The sequence below is a fragment of the Spermophilus citellus genome (assembly GCF_964194105.1).
Source record: "Spermophilus citellus genome assembly, chromosome: 16".
NCBI lineage: Eukaryota > Metazoa > Chordata > Mammalia > Rodentia > Sciuridae > Spermophilus > Spermophilus citellus.
This window is the reverse complement of record NC_138196.1, coordinates 86,275,590-86,288,806: the sequence shown is the minus strand read 5'-3', so window position 1 is coordinate 86,288,806 and position 13,217 is coordinate 86,275,590. Positions and strand designations below refer to the sequence as shown.

Sequence of the window (13,217 nt, the reverse complement as noted above, 5' to 3'; positions counted from 1 at the left end):
CTGTCCCCTGCAGTGGCCCTTCAACTCCTGTGTGCTGACCCTCTGTCCCCTGCAGTGGTCCCTTCAACTCCTGTGTCCTGACCCTCTGTCCCCTGCAGTGTCCCCTTCAACTCCTGTGTCCTGACCCTCTGTCCCCCTGCAGTGGCCCTTCAACTCCTGTGTCCTGACACTCTGTCCCCTGCAGTGGCCCTTCAACTCCTGTGTGCTGACCCTCTGTCCCCTGCAGTGGTCCCTTCAACTCCTGTGTCCTGACCCTCTGTCCCCTGCAGTGGCCCCTTCAACTCCTGTGTCCTGACCCTCTGTCCCCTGCAGTGGCCCCTTCAACTCCTGTGTCCTGACCCTCTGTCCCCCTGCAGTGGTCCCTTCAACTCCTGTGTCCTGACCCTCTGTCCCCTGCAGTGGCCCCTTCAAGTCCTGTGTCCTGACCTTCTGTCCCCTGCAGTGGCCCCTTCAACTCCTGTGTCCTGACCCTCTGTCCCCTGCAGTGGCCCCTTCAACTCCTGTGTGCTGACCCTCTGTCCCCTGCAGTGGCCCCTTCAACTCCTGTGTCCTGACCCTCTGTCCCCCTGCAGTGGCCCCTTCAACTCCTGTGTCCTGACCCTCTGTCCCCCTGCAGTGTCCCCTTCAACTCCTGTGTCCTGACCCTCTGTCCCCTGCAGTGGTCCCTTCAACTCCTGTGTCCTGACCCTCTGTCCCCTGCAGTGGTCCCTTCAACTCCTGTGTCCTGACCCTCTGTCCCCCTGCAGTGGTCCCTTCAACTCCTGTGTCCTGACCCTCTGTCCCCTGCAGTGGCCCCTTCAACTCCTGTGTGCTGACCCTCTGTCCCCCTGCAGTGGCCCCTTCAACTCCTGTGTCCTACCCTCTGTCCCCTGCAGTGGTCCCTTCAACTCCTGTGTGCTGACCCTCTGTCCCCTGCAGTGGCCCCTTCAACTCCTGTGTCCTGACCCTCTGTCCCCTGCAGTGGCCCCTTCAACTCCTGTGTCCTGACCCTCTGTCCCCTGCAGTGGCCCCTTCAACTCCTGTGTCCTGACCCTCTGTCCCCCTGCAGTGGTCCCTTCAACTCCTGTGTCCTGACCCTCTGTCCCCCTGCAGTGGCCCCTTCAACTCCTGTGTGCTGACCCTCTGTCCCCCTGCAGTGGCCCCTTCAACTCCTGTGTCCTGACCCTCTGTCCCCTGCAGTGGTCCCTTCAACTCCTGTGTGCTGACCCTCTGTCCCCTGCAGTGGCCCCTTCAACTCCTGTGTCCTGACCCTCTGTCCCCTGCAGTGGCCCCTTCAACTCCTGTGTCCTGACCCTCTGTCCCCTGCAGTGGCCCCTTCAACTCCTGTGTGCTGACCCTCTGTCCCCCTGCAGTGGCCCCTTCAACTCCTGTGTGCTGACCCTCTGTCCCCTGCAGTGGCCCCTTCTGCCCCTGGCCGAGTCCTTGCTTCGCGGAACACCAAGACATCCGTCGTGGTGCAGTGGGACAGGCCGAAGCAAGAGGAGGCCCTGCTGGGCTACTACGTGGACTGCTGCGTGGCGGGGACTAACCAGTGGGAGCCGTGCAACCACAAGCCCATCGGATACAACAGGTGCCCCCCCTGCTGCCCCCGAGCAACACACTGCCTCCGTGGGCAGGCAGAGCACACACCCCAGCTCCAGAGCAGGGCAGACGGCGGGGACACCCCTAGACACCGTCTGTTAGGCTGGTCACAGAAAGGGGTGGGTAACTTAAAGCTCTGCCCACACCGTGAGCTGGCACTGTGCCAGCTGCTCTCCATGGAGTTGATGTCTGTCCATCAGACTGACTGCCCCCGTCTGAGCTCTTCTTACTGCCACGGAGGACTTTGCAGGAAGCAGGAGGGTTAAGACGGTGACTGCGACGTGCCAGGAGCTTTGTTTTTCCATACTGACATTTTGAACTTTGCCTCTATTTTTTCAGTTATTATTGTAGTTGTACAAATTTATGGGGTTCAGTGGGACAATTGGGTTCACACCCCTAGTGTGCAATGACCCTACGTAGGCAGTGGTGCATGTTTCTGTGGTCTGCTGCGGCTTCTGTGCATGCAGACCTCAGGCAGCCCTGCTTCACTCAGCCCCGACTGGGAAAGTGGGGCTGCCATGTCAGTCTGTGGCAGGCAGCACAGGGCTGAAGCTAGCACCGTGGCTCCTGGAACTCACTACACCTGGGTCGGGCCGAGTGCAGGGAGGGCCCGCGGTGGGTGGGCCTCTATGTAGGAAAATACAGGCAGCCAAACAATTGCCCTGTGGGTGGTTAGTAATGATGGGGTGGCAGTTTTCAATTTAAAATCTTTTTAAAAAGCATGCTATAAAAAGCTATGGTTAGCAAAGGCAGGAGGAATCGAGGAGAGCAAAGCTGGATGGTCCAAGAGTCCTTGGCCCCAAATGGAGAAAGACCAAGCAGAACAAGAGCATCAGCAGTGTCCTCACATGCATGTCCACTACGTAAGCTAGATAGCCATCGCTGGGGTTCGCTGGGTGCTTGCCACATGCAGGCTGGCTGGCTGTGTGCTTTCTTGTAGTTTCCCCTTGAAAGCTCATAATGCCACCACAAGCAGGTCTCATCACACCCACCGTACAGATAGGAGCACAGAGCCCTGTGGGGCCGGGTCTGGTGAGGACACACTGTCTGCCAAGGGTCAAGGCACTGTCAGCCTGTCCTGTCTGCAGTTTGGTTGCTTCTCTTTCAGTTCTAGATGCATGTGGTTCCTGAGTGCCAGGAGCTGGATATTTATTTTCAAAAGGCCTTTGATTTGGACAAGACCCAGAAAATCAAAAGTAAAGGCAGAGGCTCAGAATCAGTGACTCTGGTGTGAGGTTGGTCGCTCCTGGTGTGTTTGATGCTGTGCTGCCAGATGTTGAATCAGTTAACGGAGACTGAAAATGAAGGCCTTGTGGTGCTCTTGTAAGAAAGCTGGCTGGGTCTTAGTCCAAGGGAGCGTTTTGTCTGAAGAGCTGGGGATGAGCCTGCTGCAGGAGAAGGACCTAGATGAGCCTGTGCCATGACCCTGTTCGTCTTCCCAGGTTTGTGGTGCACGGTTTGACCACGGGCGAGCAGTACATCTTCCGTGTTAAAGCTGTCAACGCTGTGGGCATGAGTGAGAACTCCCAGGAGTCGGAAGTCATCAAGGTCCAGGCAGCCCTCAGTGCGTAACTTGTGGTGGTCCTCGAGGGTGCCATGAGTTCTGCATGAATAAGCTCTCAGGGTGCCACTGCAGAGCACCGGAGGACAGGGGTGGAGGCTGGCTGGTGGAGCACATGCCTTCTGCTGAAGCCTCTGGTCAGCTGGCTGCTGTGTGGAAATGCCAGTGTGGGGGGAAGCAAGGGGGTGCCCCTAAATCCCCAATGGAAACAGACACCACTACAGGCCAGCTCGATTCCCAAAGCCCCCATTCACACTAAAAGGCAGGCCGCAGGGCAGGACTTTCTCTTTTCAAAGTGTGTGGAAACAGAACCATCAGTGGCCTGTAACTATTATTTTATTAATTTTTTTGGTTCCAGGGACTGAACCCAGTGGCACTTAACCACTGAGCTGCATCCTCAACCCATTTTATTTTTTATTTTGAGCCAGGGCTTGCTAAGTTGCTGAGGCTGCCTTTGAACCTTTGAACTGAGGCTGATCTGTGAGCTCAGTGTCTGTGAGAGCTGCTGTGGATCTTTCCTATCGAACACACCATATCTTTGGTCACATTCAGTGATGTTTCAAAACACAGTTGTCACACATTTTGAATCAAGTATTTTCCTTTCACTTCTGAGAGACAGTTGTGGGTGTTTTATTGTTTTTCATCTGCAATTAAATTTACAAACATTTTTGGAAGTTCAGGTTTCCCTGCTGGGATCTCCAAGGAACGTCAGATCTGACCAGGTGCAGGGCTCCAGGGTGAGGAGTTAGCCCCATTTTTGCTCAAGGTCCTGGTCCTTCCCAGCTTTCCCAGGAGGGACGTCCAAGCCTGCCTGTCTGCCTTCTCACCCCACCCTAGGGAATGTGGGCCATTGCTCCCAGTCAGCAGCTGGCCCTCAGTACTGGGGGTCGAGGCTCCAGGTGGCTCAGCCAGGGAAGCTGTTGGATTCTTGCCAACTTCCTAGGATGAGGTGGCCCTTTCCCGACGTGGCTCTCATGAGCATCTGCATCGATCCAAGCCTCCACGGTTGCAGGAAGCCAAAAGGCTCGGGGATCAGTGCTGGTCCCCCGGGGCCACGCCCCGTGGTCGCTCTTCCTTCTGAGTTCTCCTTAGTGGGCCACGAAGGGAACCTTCTGTGGTCCACTGTCCAGACCAGATTGAGACGGTGCGGTGCCTTGCATCCTGCAAACACTGGTAGATGCACTTAGAAAGAGCAGCACTGTTCATGAGAGAAGCTGTCTACCCGTCCACTCAGCACCTTTAAAGGGCCAGGGTCAGAGGCAGGAGGGAGAGCTGGAGGGGCATGGGTCCAGCCCTGCCCCACACCCCTGGGGTGAGATGAGGGCACGGTGCCAGGCTGGTCACTTGTACACTGTGCTTTCCTGCAGCCGTCCCATCCCACCCATATGGGATCACACTTCTGAACTGTGATGGCCACACCATGACCCTGGGCTGGAAGGTGCCCAAGTTCAGCGGCGGCTCAGCCATCCTGGGTTATTATATAGACAAGCGTGAAGCTCACCACAAGAACTGGCATGAGGTCAACTCCTCTCCTGTGCAGCAGAGGATCTTAACGGTGGGTTTCCCTTTTCTTTTGGCCTGGGAATGTTGGCACTCTCTGTTCAGCGTTCCAGTGCTTGATGACCTAAGGTGGTTTGATAAGGAAATAAGTGAGTGTAAAAATCCTAGCATCGTGAGGCCATGGAGTTTTGGATCTGGAAAGATCTTAGGCAACATTTTGTTTTTTTTTCCTGAGAAGAAGTAAAGGAACAGACGCAGTAATTGAGGGATCTGCAAACAGTGGGTGACCAGCTCGGTCCCTGTTGGAGCTCTGAGCATCCGGAAGGCAGGCGCCCTCTCAGGTGCTCAGCTGGTGCAGATCTCAGTGCTGGGCCAGTGGTACTGAGCAAGTGCTTGTACGGCAATGTGCCGCACCTTTCCTAAGAAATCCTGTGTGGTCCCTTGCCACAGTGCACGTTGTCCGCAGCATGGAGAGAGGGGGACTGAGGGAGGGCCACAGGCAAAGCCAGGCAAAGCCAGGCAGCCCTGGGCTTCACAGTCCACTTGCCCGAGCCTCTGGCTCCTCATGGGCATGGGACGAGCGACCGGAGCTGTCATTAGCTTCTTGGACTGACGTCTCACAGGGGCCACATATTCTGGGAGACAAGGGCTTTGGGGCAAAGTCTACTCTCTGTCTTACAGAAAATTCTGCTTTGTGATGTTTTATCTTTATGGTCTGTGCTTCATATGGAGCAGGTCATGATACATGCATGTTATAATACATGTGGCCAAAACCCAGGTTTGATGTGACCCTGTTTATATTTGCTGTGTTCAGCCACAACCTCTAGATGTTCTCTATTGGGTCCTTTGTTCCTGAGAAAAATACCCTCCTCTTTTTTAGGTGCAAGTAGCCTAAATGGGGATGGGCTCTGCTTTCCAGGAAGTGGGAACATTTAACGGCCACGTCTTGTTCTGAGAGCTCTTTTCTAGGGTTCTAGAGAACATGTGCTGGACGTGGCCGAAGCCCGTGTCCTGGCTGAGGCCTTCCCCAGGTCTCACCCATAGCTGGCAAGTCTGCAGGCCCCACGTGGACATGGCTGTAGTGCCCCGGGAGCTGCCATCGAGGCCCTCACCTTGCAGAGCAGGTGGCCTGGTGGGGCGGGGGCGGGCTGCCTGTGGCGCTCGGCCAGGCCTGAGGTGGGCTTCCTGCGGGTGCCGCAGCTCCGTCCCACAATGCCAGGACTAGGTCTGGGGTCTGCAGAGACTGGCAGGGTTCAGGGGCCCCTGCTCTGCTCACCTGTGTGTGCTCTTTGTGGGACCTCTCTCAGCCTCAGTTTCCATGCCACCCCAGGGCATGTCCTGTCATCCTTGTGGAGTGTCAAGGGGTGAATGGGTCTGACCTGTGCCTGCAGCTTGCTGGGTCTGTCAACAGCTCTCTTTAGGTGATCTCGTCTAGTTTTCCCACAAGGACCCTTCCCCGGGACTCATTGACAGACCACCATAATGCCCCTCTCCTCAGTGGACCAGGATGCGCGTTATTTCCTGTAGTAACTGAGGCAAATCTGCACAGGTGGAGGGCTTGGTGGAGGGCTCATTATATGAGTTCAAAATCGCTGCCGTCAACCTGGCGGGGATCGGACAGCCATCGGACCCCAGTGAGCTCTTCAAGTGCGAGGCGTGGACAGCACCAGAACCCGGTGAGACGCGTCCCTGAACACACCACCCAGACCTGGGCTGGCCAGAGGGCTTTCCAGGAGGAGTGTGGTGGGCAGCTGTGGTGGACGCCCTCCTCTCCCAGCGAGCGGACATGGCGACGATGGCAGGACCCACGAGCCGTGCCTGGGAGTGGCCGAGCAGCCACAGGGTTGCAGTGCAGGCAGGGTGCTCAGGGGCAGGCAGTGGGAGGGACGGATGGCTGACCAGGCCACCGGAGGGTCCATGTTCCCAGGGTGTGGCCCCAGCCACTGCTTCCTGGGAACAGAGAGGAGCCCAAGGCAGGAGAAGAGGGCGGGCAGGGGGAAGCCGCCAGGCCCCCGGGAGTGGACACAGCAGGCATCCCTCCTCCCTCCTCCCTCTTCCTCCTTTCTAGCGCCCCCTCCCCTGCCCTCCTTCCTTCTCTGCCCTACCTGTTCTAGTGAAGCCGACTTTGGACCCTGAGGGAAGTCCGTAGGAGAAGACCCTCTTCTTTCCAGGGCCGTCACGGGGGCACCTTGCCGACTTGCTTAGACCCTGTGTGTTCTAATTAAGATGGAGCCTGCTGGGCAGCTTTCCCCTTCCTGTCCACAGCCCGTCTGGAGCTGGGAATCAGCAGCAGACAGCTTTAGGCCTACCTGGTGTGGTAGAGAGCAGGGGGGCCATGCGCTCGCTGGCCTCGGGTTTCCATGCCAGTGGCTGCAGCACGCACCTGCCCATTTCTGCACGCCTCTCTCTGATGCCACCTGCTGGCCTGGGCCTGTGGCTACACACCCACTATCTCCCTGAGGCCAGGGGTGCTGCAGAACAGAGCTGGGCTCTCCCCAGCCCCAGTCCAGCCTCAGGACAGTCCTTCCAGGAAGGGCGAGCCCTCAGTGTCATGAGGAGGGCATGGGGGTGTCCTGGACGGTCTGCCTGTGGCAGAGGTCAGGGTGTGCCGAGCTGGCTGAGCACAGGTCCAATGTGGCTCTGCAGGTCCTGCCTATGACTTGACATTCTGTGAGGTCCGGGACACCTCGCTGGTCATGCTGTGGAAGGCCCCCGTGTATGCAGGCAGCAGTCCTGTGTCTGGGTACTTGGTGGATTTTAAGGAAGAAGATTCTGGGGAATGGAAGACGGTGAATGAGGTGGCAACTCCAAATCGTTATTTGAAGGTGATTCGGTCATTGTTTCCTTTTACCTGAAGGTGTTTTTGCTCAAGCCCCTGAGGAACTTGTTCAGGTGGCTTGGATCTGACCCTTCTGGGCTCTGCACAGTGAGGGCAGGAGCACCTGGCTGGGCAGGAAGAGCCCGGGAGGTGGTGGCAGGGGCTGTGTGGCCTGCCCTTTTCCTGGCCATGCCGCAGTCTAACAGAGTCCAGCACTGCCACAGTCCATGTTGACATCTGGACCCAGGAGCTCTCAGCAGGGCTGTGTCATGCCCCTTCCCCCCACAGCTCTCTACATAGCTCAGGTGACACGGATAGACGTCACTTGATGTGAGTGCACACAGTGAACGTGGCTCTGTCCTCTCTCCAAACATTCCTGTTTTAGCACTTGGGACGTATGTTCCTGGGTGGCTATGACAGCTGTCCTAGGTCCTGCAGGCCCCTGTGCCTGGAGGCTTGCCAGCTGCCCAGTGGTCCCTCCTGGTGTGGGCCTGGGATATGGTTAGATGCCACGCCTGCATCAGGCACTGGGTGCTCACTCACGGCGCCCTCTGCACCTTGGGAAGAGCTGCTGGTGAGTGAAGAGATGGGCTCTGAGAACCCCACTCTCCACCCAGGACAGCCCGCATGTCTGTGTGTGGGAAGTAGCTAACTTCGTTTCGATGTGTCCCAGTGACCGTTTTGCAGTCACAGATCACACCTAAGAGACTATTTCGCCCCATAGCACTGTGTTAAACATAGTTTAACATAGTCAAATCTGAACAGCAGGTTGCAATATGATTTAGTTGTGCTTTAAAATGTGCAGAAGAGAACGATGGATACCCTAACGTGTGTCTTCCTGAAGCGAGATGGGCCTGGTGTGCATCTCTTTCCCTCCCTGCTGCTCGGTCAGTGCAGCTTTTCCCACCAGAAAAGCGTTCTAAAGGAAGGAAGGTGTGCCCACCTTAAGACGTGAACGATGGCAAAGTCAGTGTTCTCTACCTACACTGACACGCCCGTCTTCTCAAGGTCTGTGACCTGCACCGAGGTAGGACGTACGTGTTCCGAGTGAGGGCAGTGAACGCCAGTGGGCCGGGGAAGCCCTCCGACACGTCAGAGCCGGTGCTGGTGGAGGCCAGGCCAGGTGAGAGCTGCCAAGGCTATGGAGCAGCCGTAGGGGCATGTGCAGGGGGCTGCTCGGGTGGCTGGGTGAGGGAAAGGATGCCCCTGCAGTTTTGGGGCAGATTGGCGTTAGCACAAGAAATAAAGTCGCACTCCGCCTCTGCCTGTGCTGAGACCCAGGGCAGGAGGACAGTGCTTTGGGTCATCATGACATTCAGGAAGGAAGGTGGCTTCTTGTGTAGCTGCTGAGTTTAGAACAGAAATTTATAAAGCTGTCTGGTATTTTCTTGGTTGCAATGAATCAAAACCCCAGGAGTTATAAAAAGGAGACCCCTGGGGCAGGACAGCTCCTGGGATCTGTGTACAGGTGTGTGGCTTGTTGCTGCAGTCCGGCTGCAGCAAAATAACCGGGGGGTGACGAACAACTTGTGTAGACTGATACAGCAGGAGTGGGAGCCGTTTATTGTAGGACAGGAGGGGTACATATACATTCCACACAGCTTATCTAATTAACATAAACTAGATACAGCAGGCAACCAATCAGGAATCTCCACACTTAATGGCTCGCTGGAGTTACTTCACAAACCACTCCCTCTGCAAAATGCCAGGCGCCATCCTGACTTGTTTACAGACCCTAACATTTGCCAGGCGCCATCCTGACTTGTTTACAGACCCTAACAGCTTGTATTGTGGGAGGTGATGGAGCCACTCGCAGAGACCCTGCTGTGTCCTCTGGGGTCTTCACTGTCCTATAGACTCTTGTTCATTTAGTTCTGCTGTCTCTTTGTGACTTCTCCATCCTCTGGAAGCTTGAGAGCATCTGTATCCTGTGGTCTCAGTTCTGCTCTCCCGCAGAGGTGGAGCTGTGCCCCTCCCGTCCAGTTTCTTTCTTTCTTTTGTGTTTTGGTACCAGGGATTGAACCCAGGGAAGCTTAATCACTGTATTTTTGTATTTTGTATTTTATTTAGAGACAGGGTCTCACTGACTTGCTTAGGGCCTTGCTAAATTGCAGAGGCTGGCTTTGAACTCATGATCCTCCTGCCTCAGCCTCCCGAGCTACTGGGATAACAGATGTGCACCACTGTGCCCTGGACAGTATCCCATCCTGATTTTTAAGAGCTGAATTCTGGCTGGCCACATGTTGGCCATGGCTCCACCCCTGGGTGGACTCAGCAAACAAGCAGTACTCCCCAGAACCAAGATAATCACCTGTGTGGGTGAAGTTGGCCAGCATAGGTGAGGGCAGGTTAGGCCTCAGGGAGAAAGGGATCAGGCCTGAGAGGCAGCCCCTGGCCTTCTAGATAGTACTGGACACAGAAAGGAAGTGGACAGAAATGTGGTGACCTGAAAGCGGACAGTCCAGAGCTCCCTTGGGTGCTCTGCTCCCCCTCGGCCATCTGGGTCAGTGGACATTAAGTGAAAGTGCTGATTAGACATAAGATACGCTCTTCACCTGTGGCACCACCCTCTGAAGACAGGACACTTGTTGCCAGGCTCAGTCACCCTTGCTCTGCAGGCACGAAGGAAATCAGCGCTGGCGTGGACGAGGAAGGCAACATCTACCTGAGCTTTGACTGCCAGGAAACGACGGACGCCTCTCAGTTCACCTGGTGCAAGTCCTACGAGGAGATAGCCGATGAGGAGCGGTTCAGCGTGCACACGGAAGGCGACCAGTGAGCCCCCCGGGGGGCGGGTGCTGGGAACCCTGGACATCCCAGACAGCAGCAGGAGCTCACCCCAGCTCTGTCTCTGTTTCCAGCTCGAAGCTGTACTTTAAGAATCCAGATAAAGTGGACGTGGGGACCTATTCGGTGTCCGTGAGTGACACAGATGGCGTGTCCTCCAGTTTTGTTCTGGATGAGGAAGGTAATATCTAAATGATGCAGGCTTGCTGTTTTGTTTTTTTCATGCTTTCACAGAGCGATTCTGATACAGACTTCTGTATCCACCTGTTTGACTAGAGAAGGGGTATTTGTTGGAGGCAAAAGGTGGCATATTCAAAGGAGTCAAAATTTACCATCAAGCAAATCCAGAGTGGGTGGTCTCTGCCACACAGAGCCGTGGGGGTTCAGGTTTCACACAGTTCTTGGTGTGAGTGCAGATGGTGGAGGAGGGCTGAGGGTGGGGGAGAAGTCGGCCTGGGGCGCCGTCCACTGAGTTCATAGGCAAAGGCCTGAGGCAGGGGGCTGTCCTTATCCCCAAGCCCTCCCCTCCCCTGCTCCCTCAGCCCTGAGTGTTGTGAAGAGGTCAGCCGTGGGGCGGGTGCTCTGCAGCACCCACAGTAGCATCACAGGGCCTCTGAGGGCCTTGGAGGCCAAGGCGGCTCAGCCTAGTTCTGTAGGGTGCAGGCTCCCCCCGGGTACTGTGAGGCACACAGGCAAGTCTTTGAGTTGTCGGTGGCTCCCTGGTCATAGCAGACACCACAGACTGGTGATTCGTAGTGAACAGAGCCTTATTTTCTTATGGTTTTGGAGATTGGAAGCCCAAGATCGGGGGCTGTGTCTGTGAGGACCTTCCTGCCTCTCACCCCCTGATGGGGGGTGTCACTTGGGAAGCCCAGGTCCTCCTTAATTCAGCCCCCACTCTCTTGGTATCAAGCCCACCCCTGGGAACATGGCTTTAACACAGTCCCACCTCTCAGCACCACTGCAATGGGACTAAATCCCCAGCACATGGACCTTGGGGGCACTTTCAAGTCATAGCCATGAGTAGGGAGGACAGGGAAGACCATGATGGAGACACGTCAGGTGTGGCTCTGCAGTGGTCGAATCCAGGAGAACTTCTACAGTGAGCCAGATGCAGCAAGAGCCATGGGGGAGAGGGGGCTGGCCTTGCGCTCTGGGTCCTAGTGTGCTGCTGCACATACATACACAGGCTGCCTGTGCCGGCCCTGGCTCAAACAATTCTGTCTGCAGAAAACACCCTTAAATCATTCTGAAAAGTGGACGTATTCCTCTGCACTTGTGAGTTTTCATATGACATTTTCCATTTTAATTTTAAATCACAGCAAAGGGTGAAATTCCCACCTTGTTTTATACTATATGTAGACTTCAACTACCCTTGAGGCGAGACCTTGGAGTTGCAGGTGTACCTCATTCAGTCTGTGGAACATTCTCCCAGGAAATCTGAATGGGAAAGCCAGTCAGTCCTACAGTCAGACCAACAGCCAGATGGAGTTTGCTCTCCGTCAGGAAAAGTCTGATTGCATTTTCCAGTTCAAATACACGTGCTCAGACATTGGTGGCCAGCATCTCATTTCTGATTCCTGATTCTAGGAAGGAAGGAAGTAGAGGGGAATAGAGAAATGGCTCCATGCTCTGGTGGCCCCGACTCTGCTCGGGTCTTTCTGAGAGCAGTGTGTCTGTCTGCTCTCTTGTGCTCATGGTAAAGCACAGGTCAGGGCTGGAAGGCTGATCTCGTATACGCTTTCTTGTTAATAGATCCAAGAAGGAAGTTTTGAAGGGGAGGAAAGAGCATATTCCCAGCCAGGTTAGGTCAGGGAGAGAGTTCCCTTGGAGTTAGGCCCCCTGTCTTCTCCCCGAGGGGTCCTCTAGCTCCCTGGGAGCTGCCTGCCTGCCCAGCTCCTCCTTCCCAAGATGCAGCTCGACCTTGCCCTCTGCTTCCCCTGAGCAAGTGCGTTCTTTTTTATCTTATTTTAATTTTTTAGTGGTGCTAGGGATTGAACCCAGGGCCTTGTGCATGGGAGGCAAGTCCTCTACCAACTGAGCTCTATCCCAGCCCAGCCTGTGAGCGTTGTCCTCTCCATCTTCTCAATGTTAGTTCACATTTCTTCCATATCCTCAGAGTAGATCGTGGTGACACAGCGTCTCTGCTCTTGTTTAGCTATTGTTTATAGGCTTCTGAATGCACTGGTCAAAATTAATTAAAATGTTTTCTTCATTCTAGAGCTTGAGCGTTTGATGGCGCTGAGCAATGAGATAAAGAATCCCAGTAAGTAATCTGCTGCCCTGCGTGCGTACTTGTAAGCCCCCGGGGCAGCTCCCCAGAGCAGGGCAGTCCCACCCTGGTCCCAGCCTGTGGGCTCTAACTACAGTTGCAAGAGGTACAACCACGTGTCTATCAAATGCTGTCTTCAGTCCCGAGTCGCACTGAGCACGGTGGAACACAGGCAGCTGCAGTGGTAGACGGCACCCTGAAGGGCCCCAGAACAGAGTGCGAGGCATCAGTGAAGCACAGCTCCTCGCCGACTCACCCTAGAGTTCTGGTTCCAGTGCTCAGTGCCGCTCTCCAGGGCTGTGTGGTCCCGTGTTTCAGGGCTGATGTTTTCCTGCAATACGCTGCGCTCTTCCCCACGAGTACAGGGCATTGACTTCAGGTTTCCTTCCTTCTGCAGCCATTCCTCTGAAATCAGAATTAGCTTATGAGATTTTCGACAAGGGCCAGGTCCGCTTCTGGCTCCAGGCTGAGCAATTATCGCCAGACGCCAGCTTCCGATTCGTCATTAATGACAGAGAAGTCTCAGACAGCGAGGTGAGTTCCTGGAGCATGCTGCGGCCCTGGTGGAGCCGGGTTTGGTGGCCGTCTGCAGCTTCGGGTCAGCATTCTGTGTGTCCCCCTTCCTTTTGAGCTTTGGAAACTGGGGGTAGGCGGTTGACAAGACGAGTGAAGATGGTGGGTCCTTGAGGTGCTCAGTG

At 55.4% G+C, this 13,217-nt stretch overlaps 1 protein-coding gene across 1 annotated transcript in view; it reads left to right on the top strand.

The window, feature by feature from the left end:
* Positions 1–13,217, top strand: part of MYOM2 (myomesin 2) — a 74,050-nt gene that overhangs the window by 42,768 nt on the left and 18,065 nt on the right. Inside the window, exons 16-25 of the mRNA XM_081268988.1 lie at positions 1,396–1,570; positions 3,024–3,145; positions 4,510–4,697; positions 6,192–6,318; positions 7,289–7,467; positions 8,469–8,583; positions 10,079–10,235; positions 10,322–10,428; positions 12,469–12,513; positions 12,917–13,053. Coding sequence (XP_081125114.1) covers positions 1,396–1,570; positions 3,024–3,145; positions 4,510–4,697; positions 6,192–6,318; positions 7,289–7,467; positions 8,469–8,583; positions 10,079–10,235; positions 10,322–10,428; positions 12,469–12,513; positions 12,917–13,053 — 1,352 coding nt within the window. The remainder of the gene's footprint in view (positions 1–1,395; positions 1,571–3,023; positions 3,146–4,509; positions 4,698–6,191; positions 6,319–7,288; positions 7,468–8,468; positions 8,584–10,078; positions 10,236–10,321; positions 10,429–12,468; positions 12,514–12,916; positions 13,054–13,217) is intronic.